At 37.3% G+C, this 23,461-nt stretch overlaps 1 protein-coding gene across 1 annotated transcript in view; it reads left to right on the forward strand.

Moving 5' to 3' along the window:
- Nucleotides 1–23,461, forward strand: part of smyd3 (SET and MYND domain containing 3) — a 107,827-nt gene that overhangs the window by 65,061 nt on the left and 19,305 nt on the right. Inside the window, exons 6-7 of the mRNA XM_079459368.1 lie at nt 15,698–15,765; nt 21,509–21,611. Coding sequence (XP_079315494.1) covers nt 15,698–15,765; nt 21,509–21,611 — 171 coding nt within the window. The remainder of the gene's footprint in view (nt 1–15,697; nt 15,766–21,508; nt 21,612–23,461) is intronic.

Consider the following 23,461-nt stretch of genomic DNA (forward strand, 5'->3'; position numbering starts at 1 on the left):
TATCAGCAAAGCGGTTTACCTCCACAGCACTGCAGACACACTTAAATAGCAGTTTAATGCCTGCTCATGTCAAAAAGGCAAGACTACAAGCATGTGTTTTAACTATAACTCAGCTCCTGGCAGGTGGAATTGGACCCGAATGTGGTTTGCCAAGCGGGCCTCGATATGCAGTCAAAGACCGCTTCTTTCGAATTCAACATAGCAGACATTTCACAACTAATCTTCCTGATCCCTAGTCTGAGCAAATTTATCTTCGCTTCTTTTCAAGCCGCCAGTCGGAGGGGAAGATCTTTTTGAACGACTGCATCCCAGAGGAGCGTTTGGGCACGTTGCATTCCTGCTTACTTTCACATGCAGAAGTTTTAAAAGCGGCATAAAAACCTTTTCACCTTTTTAGTCAACTCTACTGGACGTTTGCTTACGGCTTTTTTTTCTGACAGTTTGACTTCACAGTTTTCTCTGTGGATTAGTGATGACCCGGGGTCTGACGGCGGTATGCGGCTGTTTTTTTAGCCTATTATGAGAGGGCTTGCGAGGGCCGATGTGGCTGGCTGGTGCGTCCGTCGCCCGGTCATGAGTGCTGAAGGGTGAGCCGGGGTGTTATCAGGACCGGGCACACGTGCAACGCATTAATGCTGTGTCAGTTCGCCTAAATGAGAACAGAGGGATGTCAGGTTAACCCTGCACAGCTGCTTGGTTTTTTTAACCGTGCTGTTTTGTATATTTTTGCCTAGATGTGTCTTGAATTTATTTCGACCATCTGTCACCAAAGGCGACAGTTTTGACCTGGCCATCGGTTTGTAAAATAAGCAGCAAACACACAGTATATACAATTAAACACTGACCTTTAAAGAGGAAAGTGGGCAGCATCATGAATAAATATAAAAAAATATGCAAACATTGCATTTTGGCTTGTAACTTAAACACTAGTGTCTAATGTTGTTCATGGAATATAACAATAAGCGTAGTGTAATAAACTGTGTCCTGTGACAGCAAAAATGAGGAAAAAAAACTGATAATAATTTGATATTTGATATTATTAATATTTACATTTATAATATAAAATAGCATTAGAGAGATTACGTTTTTTCTACATTTTTGATGTATAGGACACATGTACGGTTTATCTGTCAACTACCCATATACACTATAGCTGCGGAAATAATTTAAAGACCATTTCAAATATTTCACCATTTCGAACGTCAGGAGTTACATAAAGTCATCCAACAGCAATGTGAAAGACTGACAACATGACAATGACAAGACACGATATATGTGTTACGTATACATGATATACATGTTATAAAAATACAGGTTATGTCCCTAAATTCAAATACATATAACGTTATATTGCTTAAAAGTGAAAATGAACTAGTTGTCTTTCCAGTATTTGAAGTCTGAAAAAACTCATGGCATCTTTTCTCCGGTTTTCAATTTCTACAAGTAAATGCGAACGAAATGCACAACAAAGATAAACTGACGCACGATATAAAGACTTTTATTTTGTCTTACATAGAGACCCAAGACCCTCCTGGGGACAGATGTGATATTGTGTTTCTCTTTATTAATGTGTTGTATGAATGTTGGTGTATGACCGTTGACATTTATCTACATGTCTGTCAGTTCCTCCTATTGCCATGAGACCCGCATTGGCAGGCTGGTGCGTACATGATTGATAGTTCTAAGATGTATCTGTGTCTATGCATCCGTCATTGCAACATTCAGTTTTGGGCCATGACAGGTGCCGTGGGGGGTTTCGCGAATAAAATGCTCTCATAGATGTCCACAGTCATTCAGTATGTCATTTACAGTAGTAATGATATGATGCTGATGAAAAGCTACAAGATTGTTCACGAATTAGTTAAAGGGATATGTGAACTCGCCTGTCTTTGACTGTAAGTGTAGGGGGTTTCTTCAATAGCACTAGCGATGCTTACCTTAGCCTACCTAAACACTCCTGGTTTTATCCCTCATATGTCATTCTTTGTCTTCTTTTGTTTCAGTTGTTTTGGTAAAGAATAGGCTTTATCCAGCAACTGAATTTTATTGCTGCACTTTGGACAACACCACTTGTGTTGGTCGACTGCCTACACACACACACGCACAATTTCTCTCTCTCTGCTGTCTGGCTGAGATAAAATGTATCTGATCAAAGCCTCTGCGTTCCACAGAAATCTGTTCATCAGGCCTGTCATACTGGTGATAAGATGGTCTAGTGCCCTCCTTAGTGCTCTTGATATATCCAGTTCAGTCGCCAAGGCTCTCTCTGTCTCATCCCTGATGAAATCAGTCCGGTGCTTCCCTCTCTCCAAATGTATGATGCCGCGCGATCTCTCAACTGTCTAATCCAATAAAAATCCTGAAAATAACTCAGAGAGCTTGGTCTAGGCGCTTGCACCTGTTGCTGAAACTCTTGCTCTGTATATTTTAAGAAGACTGATATATTTATGGTTCGAATTAAGTCTTTAGTCGTTTAAGTGTTTTGGCAAGAATGATCAAAATTCACAATCTCTATACTGCGTTCAACACTGATACCACAAAATGCAGAACACAATGAAAGCTTGGGTCGCATTACAATCTCGGTGCAGAGCAAAATATTAAACTGGAAGCTTTTTAGAGGGTTTGACTTGTGTTTTTAATGCACGTATGCAACTCATTTCCCTGCTCGCTACTGCATGTGACAACGTATCACCGGACGCTTGTTGAATTTGGCGCGCAGTTCCACGTTTCCACACTGATCCACAGGAAGTAAAAGTTTCTCACCCATTAGCTCCTGACCAACAGCAAGGATGTTATCTCGGGTTCATCAGATCACTTCTCCAGTGAGTCGTGTTGGCAGGTTTGACGGTGCTGAGGGATGTCACCGGCTGTCCTTTTTAATATCTCAAGTTCAAACCAAGTTCAAAATTTCAACATGAAGACGGGGCAGAACTTGGCCTTGAGCTCCAGGGGTGGTGGCACATGGATTTTATGCTGTGTGCTTCTCATAAAAAGCAGCCGTTTTTTCTTGCGTTGCCGATGCGCTGGAGAGGTGACGGTGACTTAGAGCTGTCGATCACGAGTGGAAGTACAAATACGGTTTATATAGATTTGTGTTGCTACCGTGTACTATGTAGGCTAACATGCAGAATGCAACGTGCATTGTTGATACGCCATCGCAAACATAGGTTTGCAAAACGCCCTTTAAATAGTTTTAGTTCATTTTTGCTTCTATGGCGCATTCACGGTTGTGCATTGTTGCCAAGAAGCTTTACAGAAATAAGAAGAATGCAAGAAACATCATAACCGCATTAATAAAAGTAATAATTTGGTATTTTTAACAAAATCATGTTGAGCTTGTACACATAAAGTGTATTGAATGCAACTATTGTGAAGAGTTCTCATGTTTGTGTACAAATCCAAAGAGATGATATTTGTGTGCGACCTCATGAGCTTACTTGCAGATATTATCTTTTGGAGGACGCATCAGATCCAGTATATCCCCTGAGAAATGATCTCTTGTGCGTTTGCTCCGGGCATACTTCCTGCATGCGGTACAACAGCATTTATTAGATATGAGCTGCCGTTTCTAGAGGCATCGAATAATGTCACATACTGTATACTGTAATGTCAAAATATACTTGCTGTTAGAGGACATTTTCAGTATCGTGCATCAAACAGTTTTGCAGTTGTCACTATGACAAATCACATCAATTTGGAAAATATATAAAGGTTTAAATTGGCAACTAAAGTGTGAGGTTTTACTATATAAAGGAAATGTGATAGGAGTCTGTCAAAGCAAAACACGCCAGGGTTTGCTGTTGGTTGCTGATGGATAAAGTCTGTTCTTTGAGGTATGAGATATGGTCGATTCGATTTGAAATTAAATTCATTTTGTCTCAATTTGGATTTTTTTTGTCAGATACACAAATAGCGATGCGTTGTAAAATGTCTCGTCAGCTTTTCTAGACAGTCCAAGAATTGAATGGAATGTAAAATTAGTTAATAAAATACAAAAGAATTATAAAACAACAAAAGAATAGAATTACTCAAATATGTATGAACAAAAATAATAGAAATATGAATCTGTATAGAGATTAACAACAGAAATCGAAATTAAAATAAAATTTAAAAGCAGAATATAAAAATAATATTGTCCTGCGGTGTGTAGGGATTAATATACATTGTAGCGAGCAGGGCGAGACGAGAGCCGTGAGGGAAAGGCGCGATGCCGACGTAAGCTGCGAGTAAACCGGACTCGCATCTCTCACATAGGAGCTCCGGAAGAACAGGAGGAGCGACAACAGGGAAGGGCGAGAGAGGACCAGGCTTGGACTTTATGTATTGTGTTTGTTTATTGTATTCAAAGTTGTTTTACGTTCGCCTGTACCCGCCTCCTTCCTTCCTTTTATTCAACCTTGCTACAACATTATATAATGCAAGTGTTTTGCAAATGCGTATTTATATAATTGTCTATTTTTATTTGAAATGTTTTGCCAAATATTTTCAGTAAAAGAAATAGCAAAGTAATTTAAGCTACAAAAAGGGTTTAATGATAAAGTGAAACACTTATAAATACAAAAAGGTGAATACACTAATCTTAGTGTAGACTAAAGTCCAGCGAATCTGAGATTCGTGTCACATCTCTCGTATTCCGGTGCACATACATTATAAATGTAAGGGAAAGTATAAAAGTATAAAATACGAGGGCAACACGGATTGGAGCACTATAGGATTTAAGGCTAGTGCTGTCACAAATCACCGTCAGACGCCTCAGCAGAAGGTGGCCCATGTTTCCTGGAGCTTCTCGAGAATATTTAACTGATTTATTACTCTTTCCACATGCCCTGAGCTTCATCGCGGGCTGAATGAAACATTTCACGATGTACTGACTCAAAAACGTCTGATTTATATTTCATTTGCTCCGGCCGAGTCCTGCATAGTAAGTGTACTTTAAAATCTGTGGCTGTAATCTTAGTAGCTATAAGTGGATCCTAGAGCCCTACAGACACGGATATGCCTGCCTGTTTGAGATAATGTTGTGAATAGATTTAAATGTTCTGTCAGTGTCTGATGATTATAGAGCATAACCTATAAAATCACTGCATCCAATGTATATGGTGAATTTGTATAGCGCTTCAAATGAATGTAGCCAAACTGATATTTGTTTTTATGCAAATCTATGGGGGTATGACTAACAAATGTCAGACCGATGGTAGAAAATGTTTTTATTCAATGACGTTGCAGCTTGCCTGAATATTTATTTATACATGTGGCTTCACCTACTGTTGTCACTAAGAAGGCTGGTAGATAAACATGTTATTGAAGAGTTATTTACACACTACTTGAGGTTTTAAATTAGCTGAGCAAAGAGAACAAGATTTCACATTTGAGAAATTAATGAATTCCTCTTGACTGCCTTACAATCGCACTGTGTAATTGGGAACGTGTTTGTAATGTCAAGCCGCGTGACGGTCATTTTACAAACTATGTCTGCTATATTAAAATGCTTTAAGACAAAAAAATCTGTCTTTAAGAAAACCCACGCAATGTCAATTCCACAATCCACAAATCCACAAGAATTTGATGCTCACCTTTGAAAGAAATGAGTTCAAAATGCTTGTTCACCTTCGGCAAATTCCTTGAATATTTCTTACTAATTTTCATCAACCGGCTATTTGTAAAAATAGTGCTTTGTGTAACTGTGCTAATGGACGGAAGAGATGCTTACTGTCTGACGTACACCTTTGTAAACAATTTGGGAAACCTTGTGGACCAGTAAGTTAAAACAAGAATGACCTATGAAATTTAGATTTTTACATCATCCGAAAGCTGAATAGTAAAGCTTTCTACTGATGTGTGGGTCGTAAGGATATGACAATAAATGGCATAAAACTTTGGAATCTGAGAGTGCGAAAATATCAAAAAATTTAGAAAATTGCCTTTGACGTTTTTAATCAGAGGCACTGTATATACTGTAAATAGTTTTAATATGTACGGTAGGAGATTTACAAAATATCTTCATGGTACATGATCTTCACTTAATATCCTAATGATTTTTGGCATAAAGGAAAAATCTATCATTTTGACACATACAGTGTATTTTTGGCTTTTACCTAAAATGTTCCCGTGCTACTTAAGAAGCTACTTAAGACTGGTTTTCTGATCCAGGGTCACCAATCTTTATTCATATTGGCTTTTTATGACCTAATATATAGCAAAGCAAGAATGTGGGGAGTCTTTGCATAATGAGTTATCATGAGATATGAATGGCATCTGTTTGGGTTTTATCTGTGGTATATACTATACATATGTGTGTTTATACAATAAAGATTGCACGTAAAAGGATATCCAGTACATTTATTTACAAGAACGGACTGGTTTACCCCCAGAATATGGCATACTGTACCACTTGAGGTATGACTATAAGTGTCTGCACAGCTTTATTCTAAACACACAGTTTTGACTTGATCTCATCCAGGGGAAGTTTGAATGCAAATATGATCTTTTTGTGAGGATGTGGATATCCCCTCCTTCCACTTGCAACCTGCTGTGGATGTAATTTGTTCCCCAGACTGTTTGTTTCACATCACTGATAACGCACGAGTGACAGCGGCGCTTTATTTAGAGTGCATACATGTTTCCACACGGCACATAAACATTGGGGGTCTATCAGTATTTGAGGGGCAGGAGTGCAGGGCGCAGATGGAGAGGTGGACGGATCAGCTCTGTGAATCTGAGGGTTTGTGCACACACGCAGTTTAGTCTAAATGAGCACATACCATAGACCTGTGTTATGTTTAAAACAAATGACAATTAATATAGATTAAAGGTCTCCGCACATACAGTCTGAAATTTCGGTATGCGTTTTTTCGTATTTCTACGGTGTCTCTGAATTGTCAAAATGCCTCTCAAAATGCTCGCTACGGATGCGGAAAACGCAGAAAGTCAAACCCAGTCCAAATTTTTTATGACGAAGAAATTTTTTTACGTGAGGGACTTAATGTGCAATGGCCTTAACTGTTCCCTAAACCATTCAATTTTTTGTTATGCATTTGGCAGACACTTTTATCATAAGTTATGGACCCTGCAGTGTATTCCCTGGGGATCAAACCCCTGACTTTTAAAAACAAAATTGTTCAATTTGTTAAAGTTTTACAAACTTTTTTCAATTAGGAATCTTAAGTATGCTGTGATTCTGTGTGAGCATCCTTGGGTGTTTAAACAACTTAAGTCCGCTTTAGAAAGCTGTGCGTGCACGTGTGTGTGTGTCCGAATGCACATAGCTTTTCTGTAGCTCAGTGGTAAGAGCGTGGCGTTAGAAACGCCAAGGTCGAATAGGACAATGCAATGCAAGTTGCTTTGGATGAAAGCATCTGCCAAATGCATAAGCTTGCGTGCTTGTGTGTGTGTGTTTTATCTTTCTTTTATCTTTATCTCATGGTTCATCTCTTCACACTAGACTGTGAAGTGATGTGTTTCTATCAGGTGAGACTTGCTCTAGACAACAGAGATTACATCAGTCTTCCTCTGATCTCAGCATTCACCAAACAAAACCTCTTCTCATACATGTATACACAGTCCTGACACCGTCGGCCTTAATGACATTATTACTGCGACCCTATTCGAAGCACAGTTTGTGAAAAAAAACATGCATTACACCATGTCATTACTAGGGTTTGCTGTATTGTATCATTTGAAGCACCCTGGTACACGATCACCTAGTGGCGCGGTATATATCAAAATAACATCACATCTGATATCATCCCATGACCACAGGCGCTTGAAGCCCATGCAAGGTTTTTTTTTTACAGTTGGGGGACTGTAAAACCAATTTCACAGAATCTTATGGTAAAGGTCAGCCAGCAGTGTATAATGTGAGTTCTGGTCTTGTAAGTTTTGTGCTCAGTTAAAGAGCGATTCTGCTAGTTTTAAGCTTGTTGCTTCACACGGTGACGGCGTGAGTGCGGGTCCTGTCGCCGTGGGCTACGGATGTCACGGCCCCTCAGATGTCAGAGAAGACAGGTGGAGATGCCATCATGTGAAAACAGCCTGCTGTTTCTCACTCGCTCTCACACTGAGACGAACACACACACACACACACACACACACACACACTCTCTAGCGCAGATTGACTGATGCATTCAGCAATCACCACCCGCCTAGTAAATGGACTCTTGTTTGTGTGCGATCGGTTCAATTACGTTACATTATGAATGTTTCTGGTGTTTCATTGTTTCTGAAGAACATGTCTTCCAAATGCATTAATGTAAGTTTCAATATTTTTGTTTAGTTTACTTTAATTATTTAATTATTCATTTATTTATTTATTAAGTTGTTTGTTTCGTTGACATTATATTGTTTTATTTATTTATTTGAACAAATATTACATTATTACATGAATTGGCAGCCCTGGGTATTTATATTAGTGGATTAAGCATTCTTCGACCTTAAAATATACTTGTAACATTATTTTTGTTTAGTTTACTTTAATTATTCATTTATTTATTTCTTAAGTTGTTTGTTTCATTGACATTATATTGTTTTTTTATTAATTTGAACAAATATTACATTATTACATGAATTGACAGCCCTGGGTATTTATATTAGTGGATTAAGCATTCTTCGACCTTAAGATATACTTGTAATATTATTTTTGTTTAGTTTACTTTAATTATTTTAATTATTCATTTATTTATTTTTTCAGTTGTTTGTTTCGTTGACATTATATTGTTTTATTTATTTATTTGAACAAATATTACATTATTACATGAATTGACAGCCCTGGGTATTTATATTAGTGGATTAAGCATTCTTCGACCTTAAGATATACTTGTAATATTATTTTTGTTTAGTTTACTTTAATTATTTTAATTATTCATTTATTTATTTTTTCAGTTGTTTGTTTCGTTGACATTATATTGTTTTATTTATTTATTTGAACAAATATTACATTATTACATGAATTGACAGCCCTGGGTATTTATATTAGTGGATTAAGCATTCTTCGACCTTAAGATATACTTGTAATATTATTTTTGTTTAGTTTACTTTAATTATTTTAATTATTCATTTATTTATTTTTTCAGTTGTTTGTTTCGTTTGACATTATATTGTTTTATTTATTTATTTGAACAAATATTACATTATTACAGTAATTGGCAGCCCTGGGTGTTTTTATTAGCGGATTAAGCATTCTTCGACCTTAAGAGATACTTGTAATATAATTTTTTTAATATTAAATTATATTATATAGCAAGTATTCAGACAAAGAGTAATATTTAATTACTATACATTATATTACATTAGTCATTTACAACCCTGCCTGGTCTTTTCATTAATGAATGAAGCATTATTTAACCCTAAAGATACTTGTAATATTATATTTTAACTTTAATAATATATTAATAATGCTGATAAAGAGTAATGTATCATTACTGTACATTGCATTGCATTACGTATACTTGTAATATAAACATATTACTATAATTTATGTGTAACTGACAGCCCAAGGTCGTTTCATGATTGAATTAAGCATTCTTAAGATACTAATCCTAATATTCAATTAAAGCCTATTATATAACAATTAGACATACACTTACATTATATGACATTACGGTACATTATATTATTCACTGGCAGCCCTTACGAGATAACAGTCTTGAAAGATACTTGGAGCTTATCTTATCTCCATCGTTTTTCTATCAAAACCTGTAACTCCCTAAATTTTCCTTCTGTAAAAATCTCACTGTAGTGTTTCTGTGTACGAGGGAAGGGCGGTGAGATAATGAAGCCATCTTCTCATCGAATGCTCAAATCCTCCCTCTGGTAGACCAGCCTTAAATGGTATAAACCAACTCGGTGCCAGTTCAAAAGCAGCATTAGCGTGTTTGGCAGACCGCCCTGTACTCCTAAAAAAGATATGAGAAAACCTCTCCCCACAGTCTCAACACTGTAAATACACACTAATGGCCTTCTGTAATGAACACATCACTCTCTGGCGCTACAGTAAAGTTGGCCAAGGGTGTACGGCATACTGCAAGCTTTCCGGTCTCAACGGCAGATGTGGATGCTGTGCATGAGTGCTTCTCGCGGCCTGAGGATCTTGTCAGGGAGAAGAAAGCTTTGGAGGAGCGTGATGCGTACCTTGCTCTTCACTCGTAGGTTCAACTGGTTGTTTTCGTGTCATTTCCTGGTAATAGCAGGTGCGCGGCCTAATGGACTTATAGATGGAAAATCCTTCATTCAAACATTAGGTTTTGGTTCGTGTGGATCTCTTTTGCATTAAACGAGAGGTCGATGTTTGTCGCGATATGCATATGTGTGTATGCAACATTAAGGACCAGAAATTAATATTTTTGTATAGCAGGAATTTCTTTGTTCCCCAGTGACACCGTTTCATTTTCTCCCAACAACGTCTGAAGAAAAATGAGTTTAAGTCAGATTCCCAATGTCTCCCCAAAGGCTACAAATGTATAGATTTTCCCGCACGTTCGTACCTCCGGCGGTAGGAAGAGACAGCTTTTGATTAAAGATATTCTCTCGGAGACCCGGTGTGTCAGAATCCTGAAAACACTCACAGCCGCAGAGAGACCTTGCAGATCTAAGAGGAGGGACGGGCAAGAGTAGAAACCTATTTATTATATTGAGTGGCGGGGCTCTAAAGCCTTCTCAAGACCGGCTATCTGTCTCCCCTGGTTTCTGCCATTGTGATGAAACTACCTGCTTTGATCCCACCTGAAAGCAGGTGTGTTGATGAGATGGCGAGGCAAGTGGATGAAAGTGGTGCGAGAGGAGACAATCGTTCTGTTGTTGGCCATGCCATCCGCCCTTTGTTTTCCTTTTCATCCTTTCATTTCTGATTTTAAATAAGGGCTTTCAGGGCATATAAAACGTGATGTCCACTGTTATTTTTCACTGGGAGATTCAGTTTCGGATGAGCTCTGGCAGAGTTCCGGTTGCTGCCCGGGGAGCGTTTGGTGCATTGTTTGTGTTGAATGTCTGTAGTGCGGTTGGCATTTTTTTGGGATGACAGCAATGGTCCAATGCTTGTCTTATACAGTATATGTACAGTATGTTGATATTTTCAGCTGCTTTTTAACATTTCTGGTCACTGTATATTTTCATTAAATGTCAAAGAGCTGCATGTTCTACACAAGAAAGTCATGCAAGTCTAAACCACTTTTTATTTGCATTGGTTTTTAACATGCTTTGCTGGTATGCAAATGAGCCAGGCTGTTTTACATTTTGATTGGTTTTCAGTAGAGATGCGAGAGGATGAGTCTGACCGATGACATATAGCTGCCAAGTTTTGGATGTACCGAAGTTCATCTGTGTTTATCTACTGTTTCGTTTTACTTTGGCTTTGTAAAAGCTACAAAAAAATGCAGGATCCAAAACTAGGGATATTTAAAAAACAGGGATGAGAAGAAAATAAATGAAGTACACTGTTATAGGAATAATCATCAGATTTAACCTCTCAAGTTATTTCATTTAACTAAACACCCGACACAGTGCAATGATTTAATATCAAACTCTGCCAGGAATCCTAAAGAAAAGTTCAGTATCTACTTTATTGAGTTTGTTGGAGGTGTTGTTTGTGCAGATGGCACGGGCTGGCGGGAAACATGGAATGAGTGATTCACACTGTTAGATAACAGGTCTTGCGTCATGTCAGTGGAACGCGATGCTATTGAGAAACCAAACCATGTAGAAGATCACGGGTACCTGCTTTGTTCTAGACAGTATGTGGTATTCTGTACACCCGTTTCCCCATTTATTTTATGTTTGTCTTCTGTTTTTACAGTATGTCTAATGGCTAGTTAAACAACAACTCCATTTGCAGATAGTTTCTTGTTTTAAGCACAGATCTAACAAAAAAAGCCCATCATCCATGTAAACATAGTAAGATTTTTCCCCATGTTGTCTATAGTGAATTGTAGTAAACTTTCTATGTACTGTAGTGTTATAAATCCTTACCGCAGTAAATATTAAAGTATACCGCATACGTTTACTATAGTAAATACAAAAGTGTATCTATCTACTAATGTTATGATTTCATTACGTCAAAACGCATTGCAGGTGAGGCTTAATAAACTTTACACTTTGTTAACCTGTTAAATTATATTTTACCGTAAAACCTTTTTTGGCGTTTTGATCAAGGTTATTTTTGCTTACTAAAATGAAAACGTTGAAACATTTCTGTTTTTTTAATTTATTAAAATATTGGCCTTAAAATTATTCGAAAAAATTGAAATGTTGCCTGAGAACGGAACTGAAATAAGTTTAAGGCGTACGCTTACAAATATAACAGTAAACAAAAACTAAAATAAAAATAAATTGTCTTGTATAGCAACGTAAAAAAATTACAAATAAATAATAAAAGCATATCACGAAAACTAAGAAAAACTACAATTAACATAAAAACGAAAAATCTTAATATAAATGCTACTTTTATTATATAATAATAAGAAAAAATAAAACTTACAACCAAATAATAACTCTGATATTGATATTTTGTTCATGAAAGTAAAACAATGTAGATGGTTGAACTGGAATATGTTTTTGTGAGATTCACGCTTTAATATTTCCACACAATTCTCATCTGTTTCTTTCTCTGTGCGTTCTAATGCATTACAATCTTTTTTTTGTGGCGGTCTGTTGCGCCATTCTCTGTTTGCCAGAGTAAATGAATCCAGTGTTTGTGTTTTTCCTCGAGTCAGAGGTCAGTTTGCATCTGCTCGATGCCGCGTGTGGGTCTGGATGTTCTCATATTGACTTACAGTGTTTATCCCACATCATCTATTTCATACAGTCCATGTTTATTTTTTGGCTCGTGTTAAAAGCGTAACAGCCTGTTTGTCCTGCGTTACGTGATTTTTCATTGTTATAATGCACAAAACAAAATGTGAAGGATGAAGTGGCAGTGTTAGCGGATGTCTCTGGTTTTGCTTTACAACAGGAGGTTTATTCTGCCTTCGCTTTATAGAGAAAAAGAAGCGGGCCGCGTATATCGAGAGATCAGAGCGTTTTCGTACCTCCTGCAGGATCACTGTCAGAAGTCTGACAAGGCTTCAGCGTTTTGATTCTGTCAAACATTTAGACGTAAATGAAAGGCAAACTTTAAACTTTATCCGCGTATGGTTTTCACATATTACGTATCAGGTATTCTCTTGAGAAAAGGTCTCGTCTTGAGATTCAGAAGAAGGTCTCACACTGTGCACAGATTTGTCAAAGTCTGCAATGGAAAACCTTTAAGAACAAATCTTAAAAGACGTCCCCCCTGGAGCGGCACCAGAGGCCTGATTATGTACTACGGATCACTTTACACTAGAATGGTGGTTGTATTTTGGAGACGTGAGTGAGACGCCTCCAAACCTCAGAAATATGGTACGCACACAAACACACACTTCAGGCAGACCGAGGCCACGCAGTCGCTCAGTCTCACCTTTTGATACCCATCTCACGCAGCCCACATGAAAGACTCAACCATGGCGCCACATGAAGAGCCTCCAGTCTTCACCGGAGCTCCACACCTACAGTATATTAGCCATTAATTACCTGGACATGTGCCAGAAATATGTTTTCAGAGATAAATATAAAGGCAACATCAGTGAAGGCTCCTTCCTGACTGTTTCTTTTTAATTGTCTGTTAATTATTGAATTCGTTTTATTCCTCTGTGCGTGTGGTTCTGCTTTTTCTTTGAATCAAAATGTATTCGGCAAGTGCAAGTAAACGCATGAGAAATGAGAAAAAGTTCACTATAGTTTGTTTAAAAAGTAAGATGTATGTTGGAGGGTTATTTGTTATTTGCACACTGAAGATTTGACTGAAGACACGCAGTGTTTTGCGACTGACCTTATAGCGAAGGCTTTGCGTTTGTAAGAGTTTTCTCTTCAGACACACTTTATGGGTGGGAGAGTATTTAAACGAATCTTGCAAAGTGATAAACGAACGTTTGTGCTTGTAATTGCACTTGTATCTGCATTATTTAAAGCGACAGTATAGCACTTTTGCACAACACAAATATGATAACAATAAAAAAGGTGCTTTTTGAACATTAGAAAAAATGTACTCATCTCATTTTGGAACCAAACTCTTCAAATATAGCAAATATGTATTTATATCATTATGTATAAACGCAAGTTCGGTAGATTATTGCATTACAGAATATTGCACATTGGGCATATGCAGCCTAGTAGTGGTTGTGCTAACCGTTCAAGAAAAACTGTTCTTGTGCCGACTGTTTTTGCATAAGTTGGAGTCGACCAAGTTTGCTGCTCTGAGTTTATGTTGTGTTTATGATGTTTGGGTCGAATTCTGGGTCGTTGTGCTTCAGGAGATCAATGTTATGCTGCAGTCTCAATGGTTTCATTGGTTTGTTCTTATTCAATGAATAATTGATCCAACATGAAAACCTTGTCAATATTTAAGCACCCTATTGTAGCAATCTGAAAAAAACCCAGAAGATCTTGAATTCAGTGATATGCTCGGCCAATGTGTTTCCCGTTATAATTTTGTTTTATTATATGTATGCATGTACGTGTAATGAAACAAAATTGTATTCAGGGTTTTGATTTTGTCAAACATTTAGATGTAAATTCAAGGCAAACTTTATCCACATATGGTTGTCACATATTGTGTAGCCGGTATTCTCTCTCAGGTCAAACACATCAATACGTATACATTTTCTCAGTGTTAATAAATAATAATCTAGCAATGATATCTTTCTGTCCCTCACACGGCAGTGTTCCCTGTATCAACACACACTCAGTGTAATTGCAACTGCGTGTGTTTGCTTCTCTTCCTCCACATACATCAATAATATGTTCTGTCAAGCTTTGTAAAAACCCATCAGATTTCTGTCTCCTCGCTAACTTTGGTTCGCCATGACTCGTTCCAGACGCATTTACCCTCATCTCCCCGGTAGATGGACTCTGTCCAGCCTCAGTTCTGTATCGTCCTCGCGGCCATCAGACAGCCAGCCAGCAACCAAACAAACATGCAGAGCTTGCTGAACAAGTCCCTTGTGTTCCCAAAGACACATGTGGAGACTGATCGTCAACATCTGGAATCTGGTTCAAATCAAACCAGTGATGATTTGGATTTGCAAAACATGCATTTGTCATTTCACGTCATTTTTTGCCTCATTATAGAAATGAACAACAGCTTAAGCGTATTGAAAAGTTCAGATATTATATAAGATGCTTACATTTGCTTTGTATAAAGATCATTATTCACAGCTGAATATTTATTTATTTACAAATATGTATTTGGCAAATGCTTACCCAAAGTGACTTACAATGAAGTCAATGTATACATCAGCATTGTGTTCCCTGGAGATCATATCCATGACTTTATTCTGGGATATTTTCAACCCTGCGTTTGGTTAAAAAAGGGACGTACCTATAATCGAGTTAACCCAGAAAATCTATTTGACCCAACAATGGGTTAAAACAACCCAGAATTTAGGGTTGAAACAACCCAGCATATGTTAATTTACCACCCAACGGTTTGGTTCGTCCCTTTTTTGACCCAACATTTTATTGAGCTACAGGAACACTGGATTTAAAATATTTTAAGTCACTTATATGCAAAGGAAGTGTTTTCCCAGCAGTACTGCTTTCCTGCATATTCATAAATGCTTAAAAAACACTTTACGTAAACAAGTGTGAGACAGATGGATGTTTTATGACCTTGTTTTTCGTTTTTACACAGGTGACCTGCAACTGTTTCAGCATCAGTGATGGAGAACTGCAGGATGTGGGGGTGGGCCTGTATCCCAGGTGAGTGAAACATCCCAGCATGCTTTGCACTATACTGAACATGCTGTGGACGTTATTAGTTTGTGGTGTTTGAATATACTTATATATATATATATATATATATACAGTATATACATATAGTACTTCAACTGAATGAGGAATCTGAGTCATGTCTATAGACCAGAAAATGAATCTTACAGATTTTAGGGTGGGCTCTTTTACTTGGGTGGTCAAATAGCAGCCATCCATAACAACCTCCCATGGAACTATATGGGTTATTCATGGACAAACATCTAGTTTCACATTTGCACTTTATAGCACATTCATTGTCGGGCATTGCTGTTTTTGATTTAAATTACCCCCAAATGGCCTCGTGTTCCCTAGAGGATGTTGAAGCGGTGCTTGTGTTTCATGTGCCCGGCAGATCTGTGTGACAGAAATCATGTTTGTATTATTAGTTGTGCAGTCATAAATAGGGATTGTGACATGAGTTTGGATTACGTGCAACGATTTCCTCTTTCCTCCACTTGTGTGCCGGAGGGAAGCTCATATTCAAACACAGAGGAGTAAAAGGACAATCTGCTCGAGAAATGGGAATAATTACACATAAACAGACATTTGGATTTCAATGTGACGACATTGCAACTTGCCTAGACACATTGTGGCACATAAATAGAGGGGATTTCCTCTACAGATTGCTTTGTAAGTGTGTTTGTAACACTGGGAGCAAATCCATTGGGATGATGGCGTCGGTTTAAAAACTTCTAATAGGAACCACAGTGATCCTGAAATAAACACGTTTTTAAAAGCTTGCGGCGAATGAAGTTTAAATCCCTGCTTGTTATTGCTGGTTGTATTATGTACGTTACAGTGCATATATTACATGGAACTTATATATTGTAATATATAATTATAAAGATTAATGTAGGAACCTCAATAAAAATTCAAGGCTAAAATACAAGCAACATTGCATTTATTTATTTAATGAGTCAGTTGGTTTGGATAAAAAGTCAAATGAATTACTCTGGTATTTTATTTATTTTATTAATTGTTTTTATTGAATTCAAATGATTTTATTTGTGTTGTTAAATCATTTTGGCTATTATTATTATTATTATTAATAATAAAATATTAAATATGATCTATTAAAATAATAGATGGTCTAAAATTTGGTGATTAAAATGACATGAGCGCATTAAGTTTTTTTAATGTTATTATTGAATTAAAATACTTGTATTCGTGTTGTTATATCATCTATGGCTATTATTATTATTATTATTATTACAATATTATATATTAAAATAACAGATGGTCTCAAATTTGGTCTAAAAAATGACAAGAGCTGTTTTTATTTATTTATTTTAATTGTTATTTTTTAATTGAAATACTTTTATTTGTGTCGTTTCCTCATTTATTTAAATATACATAATATATCCTATTCAAATAATAGATGGTCTAAAAAAATGTCTAAAATTTCCTGTGCTGCCTTCTGTTTTTTATCTTTCTCTCGTCCTCCGTTGTCCTCGTGATGTTCTCTGTTTGTAGAGGACGAAAGCAATTAAAATGTGATGGGCCCTGAGTGTCAGTGTACCAGAGCCGTCACACTGCTTTTCTCCTTTCAGTCAGTGACGGGTCCGGGGCAGAGACCTGAGATGAACTGCCCTTAAATTACACTTTATCAATGCTGACGTCTTTCATAATTAATCTTTGTACCCACAATTGTCACCCAGTGGTATTTTTTTTACTTTGAGATGAGGTGTGGTTGAATGGGTCATAATGTGACTTGAATGGGTACTTCCCATAATTACATGCTAATAAAATGACATCTCGTTTTCTTCTTTATCAGAGACCGTCGTCTCTTTCCCAGCTCTGTCTCTGTGGCATTGTCAGAGGCAGGAGTTTAGGGGGCGGGATAATTTATTTGGTGGACCAATAATAAGAGACACCGAAAGTTTGATGTTTGAATAGCGGGCGATATTTGCATTGTTTTTAAGAGATAAGATATGAGGGTGCCACACCACCGAAAGCTTTTCTGCTTTAAGGGCTTAACGGGATAGTCCCCCCAAAAAGATATTGCGTGATTATTTATTTCACCTCATTTCTAGTATAAGACTCATAATTCTGTGTCACAAAAATATTTTGAAAAATGGTTTTGTGATAAATGATGACAGAATTTGCCTTTTTGGATGGACTGTCCCTTTAATGCAGAAGCACATGCAGCATGTGTACGTTTGCACCTATGGCTATTATCAAACTTCTTCCTTTCTGGATGTGAACCAGCGGTTTTATGTTAATCCCTGTGGTTGTGTCCAGAGCTCGCAGGAGGATTTGTGTTGTCAGACGTCCTCCAGCGCTCCCCGCTGACACTCGCACCCCCGTCTGGACACGGTTGTCTGGGATGCCCACACTAAGCTCCAGTAAACCCTTGGCAGGCAGTATGTTGTGTTGCAACCTGACCAAATTTAACAACAGAAAGCCATAAAGATTTACAAATGCCCTACCGGGTGCGTACCATCATCCATGAAAGCTGGGAATGTGTGTGACTGCTTGTTTCTTCCTTTAACAACTCCGTTCAGACTTTAGAAATATGAGGAATAATTGGGTTTATTTCTCTAAAGGTGCTTGTTATGTCACAGGGGGTGGATTGGTTATTAAAACTAATAGATATCAGCTTTTTCGCTTTGCTATATGCTTGTTAAAACTTGGACACTGTTTAATATTCCTTTATTGTTTTCTTTTGATTAGTCTATAGTTATATATTATTTTCCCAGAACCTAGAGTACAGCATTAGGACAAATTTATTACAAAATTTGTTTGGTATTTATATTTTTATGTAAAATAGTACTTATTTTAACCTTTTGATATTACAATTTTACATTTTGTTAATGTAATATTTCAATAAAGTTTTATAAATATTGATTTTGCATAATATTTACATTTTAACACAACTAATATTTTTTTGTTCCGTCATTAATATAAATATTGTTTTATTAATATTTGGTTTACTTAAGGTAAATCGCAATAAGTGTCACTTAACTCATATTTGTATAAAAAAAATGTATTTGTGTCTTCACATACGTAAAATGATTAAAATTATATTTAGCAAAGCAGAAGTGTTAGATTTGTATTATTCTGAAAGTGTTTTGTTCAAGGACAGAGATTTGTTCAAACGTTGTGTTGATGTTTTGTGCTTCTCACCAATAACCAGATATTATATTTTGTTTACAGTTTAATTTAGAAGATGAGAGGAAATAATCCCACCGTCCTCCGTATTCTCACATTACCAATGCCGTCTGCAATGATGTCGTTTTTCGCTGTTCATCTCTTTGCTCCGCTCCGTGCTCAGGACTACAAGTACGAACCCGCTTTAATGAGATCTATTTTCACTTCAATCCCTTACTGTGGAAACCACATGTAAAGATTGAGTTTGGGTCTGTGTGCGTGTAGGTAAGGAAAAAGAGCTTTTAGGAGGTGTTTGTGGGTGAATTATCAATAGTAGAGACTAAAGGGCCAAAGGGTGTCTCTTTATATGGTGTTCCCTCGACTTTGAGCTGAATGTCTGTATCCAAATGTCATTTTGAACAGCTGTTTTCCGACAGTTTAAGCTTAAATCGGTGACGGTTTCCGATATGGCTTGAACGTTGTATATGAAATGAAAATGCACTTTTCTTGCTTGTCTGAAATAAAAGGGTTTAAAGTTCACCCAAACATGAAAATGATTTCATCATCTACTCACCCTCAAGTCAATTTAAACCTGTATGGCTTTCTTTCTTCTGCACAAGACCAAATAAGATATTTTGAAGAATGTTGGTTACCGAACAACAGCGGTACCCATTGACGTGCATTGGTTTTGTGTCTGTACAATGGAAGTGAGTAAGCACTGCTGTTATTCGGTACCCAACATTCTTCAAAATATCTTCTTTTGTGTTCTGCTGAAGAAAGAAAGTCATACGGGTTTGGTATGACACGAGGGGGGATTTTCATTTATAGGTGAACTTTGCATTTAAAACTGAACTAATATTATAAACATCATCTACGTTGCAACCTTGCATGCCATTTACGGCATCCAGGCGAACTGGTTTACTTACTTTGACATTTTGGATTGGGAATGAAATATGATTAGAATGCAAATGGAGTGTCGTATGAAAACAGTTCTGACACATTAGAGTTTGATGTGCGTTTTTTCCTTTTTTGAGGATATAGTGACAGTGGATGAACGATATACAGTAAATGAAACGGTGTGGAACCGATAGAGATGGTTCTCAATGAGGAGCGCTGGCATGTGAAGTACAATTATCAGAATCGCCCTGTTGTTGTGGCCCATCCAAGAGACCATTTCACTGCTAATAATCCAGTCGCTTCTCTATGGTGATCATGGGGAATATATTGTTACGGTTTATTGAAAATGCTCTCGGTGTGAAAAGCAGCAAAACATCTCAGTTTAATATTTAAAGGGAGATCTATAGAACTAACCTCCCTGTGTGGGCCATTAAACTGGCACGACTTCCATATTCAACATTCATGGGAAGCGTTTTGCTTTCATGAATATGAGCTGGTGGGATTACAGTCGACAAACATAAGCAGAAAGGGAGATGCTGAAATTGCTGTTTAGATATGGGCTGCGATTTTACGATGTCTTTGGATCGGATGTAAGGGAGAGGCGAATCAAAGCGTCAGACATTGCTGCAAATTATAATGACGCAGAAAGATTATCCCTTGAGAACAAGGTCTGTTTACCGTAGGCTGGGTGGGCCGGTTTGAAACCGTACATTGGATTTTCCTCAGACCGTGACCAACAGAATCAATTTTGTTGCTCAAAGTTTTGTGAATGACTTCCGATGCATAAGCAGAAGTCTCGAAAAGGAGGACAGCATGTTTTCCTGTTCACATACAAAAGCTCGCATGCTAGATTTATATTGTCTGTGTTTGTTCTGTCATGCTTGCGTGAACATAAATACGTGATTTCAGATAAATTCTGCTAATCTCTTAAATACTTACCAAACAGAAGTTCAAGTTAGCACAAAGGATCTTTAATCACACTTTTTATATAATCAAAAGATAAAGTTTACACTGGAGGAATGAAAAATATATTCAAAAAATATTATTTTCTGATAACCTGGACTTTTATCACAATTTTCAGTCTTTCACATTGCTGTTGGATGTCACTCCTGAAGTTAGATTTTGTGTCCTCGTTGCTTTACATCGTTCGCAGCCTTGTTTACTGCCGTTTCCTCAATTTAGCAACTTGTTTCTTTTGGTAATTCATGAGCTGTCGCTGATCTGTCTTGTATTATTTAGCACTTACAGTTCTAGTTCATCCTTTATTCAGGTTGATGAGAATTTGCACTATAAGGGATTTGCGGTTTGATGAAGAGAAACGATAAATATCTGTCAAATGGAGAGGAAACCAGGAGTCTGAACAAGTTTAGTCTTTGATGAGCGAGTATTTTGACAGGATGAACTCAAACCAGCACCCTTGGGTCTGTTTGGCAAATCAGCAAAGGTTTTTCTCTGAAAGAGCAAACAGAAAACAAATCTTCATTTTATAGTTGGAAAAATGCAGCTCTCATCAATTAAACATTGACAGAACACAAAAAAATTATTTTCCCTAAGTGCAAGCCACATAATAAATTTAAATCAGTTTATTTTTACACAACATCTTTGCATAGACGTCCGGTTATGATCTATTCACAAACGTGAATGTGACTGTGATGCACGTGGTTCAAGAGTTCCCGCTTTACCGTGTGTTTCATGTTTGTAACAGCATGTCTCTGCTGAACCACGACTGCCAGCCCAACTGTGTCATGATGTTCGAGGGCAAGACACTCGCGCTGCGAGCCGTCCGGGTCATCAGAGCCTGCGAGGAGGTATCTGTACACACACACACACACACTAATGTCTCTCTTTCTGAATTTTACACTTTTTTTGTCTGTGTTTGTGTAATGGTTTTTTTTCTCTGTGTCGTTGAGGTTTGTAAAAGGTTCCTCTTTATCCATGAAGAAAATTCAGCATCCTCCGAACCACACTGTTGCACAATAGGTTCTTTGTAATGGAAAACATAATATACAAACTATAAAAGGATGAGAAAGAAATCGTTTTTAGAATCCTTTGACTACAAGTTTTTTGGGAAACCCAAAATTGTTCTTCTACGTTATCACTATGAAGAACCCTTGGAAGCATCTTTATTTTTAAGATCTTTAAACAAGCATAGGTCTCAACGCCCATACATTTCATTTTGTAATCCCTGGGTTTACTGTACATACAGTATTTTGCGGAAACAAACCTGCAAATGACATACTAATACGGCATCTCTTCAGATTAAACAACGTTTCAGTCCCTCAAACGCATCTAATGGAGCTCCCTGCCAGGTTAAATTCACCCTAATTCAGTCATGTGAAGAATAAATCGCACACATCATCCAATAACAACATTTTACGCGTGCGGCATTTTGCACTCCTTATCCGGAGTGACGTGCGGAAATCCATTAGTGCTCATTAAAACCCATTTAAATGACTGCACACATCCAACATCAGTTTCTCATGCCAAGACAATCACATCCATCGATGCCTGAATGCATCAACTGATGATCGGTGCTGGATCGAGCCATGCGGTTTTCTGCAAGCTTATAAAACTGCAGCTTATGCAGCCGCTCTGTTTACTTCTGCACCGAAAGTTTCGAGAATCTAAAGTAAATCAGGCTTAATTTAGCTCTGAAAGGGGGAGGGAACGTCAAAAGAGAGGAAAGGGAATTATGAGCAAGCTCTTTGTACACAGGAAGTAATGAGAATTCACGCTATAGGTGAATGATATACGCCGGCAGAAAACACGAGCCCTCATTTTCATACAGACACTGTTTGCGCACACACTCGTAGGGCAGAATTATAATTCATACACCCACACACATCTGCACACCGTACACACTTTACTGTTTGCTCGGGAGGGTCACGCTCGTTCGCAGTTTCTATTTGTTTATGTTCTCTGGTTTCTGTATCTACCACAACTTTCTCTCTCCCTGCCTTCACATTTGTATTACAGTTATTCATAAATGTTCTGTTCACTTCGTATCTCCATATTTGTATTTTTATACGGATATGTTAAAATACAGAAATGTCAATACCACAGAGAATGAGACAAATGTGATTCTGGTTAAACCAGTAAGCATTACTAGCTTGACCATTGTTTCACCTGAGACTCTATTTATATTTTTCCACCACATCCGCTATTATTAAACATAGTATGTTGTAATATTGTACTATGTTTAAATCATCAAGTTTTTGTCGAATTATACGTTTTCCAAAATCAGAATTGGACCAATGGGACGATACAGAGAGTCAAATGTTCAAACTCCCATCTCTGAGACAAAACTGATATAAGAAGTTGGCTCTGTGTCAAACCTTATGAGCTTTTTTTAATTGTCTATATAGTCAATTTCCTTCTGCAGCAGCGTTCCTGCTGAAATAAAAGCTCAACCTGATTTTAAGCGCTCCTAAAAGACAGAAACTGCGTTTATGGTCACATAGCGCACATTGTGTATAGTACACAAGAGACTCCACTAACTGATAACAGTAATTGCCTTCATTAAAAAGTCACTAACTTTGTCTTATTTGTGTATAATACATGTGATGTGTGGCATTAAAATTAGAATTTGGTCAAAACAAGGTTTCTTATTTCAGGCTGTTGCCTAAAGTGAAGGTAGACGGACTACAAGAGTTTGAAA

Source organism: Barbatula barbatula (assembly GCF_947034865.1).
Source record: "Barbatula barbatula genome assembly, chromosome: 6".
Classification (NCBI taxonomy): domain Eukaryota; kingdom Metazoa; phylum Chordata; class Actinopteri; order Cypriniformes; family Nemacheilidae; genus Barbatula; species Barbatula barbatula.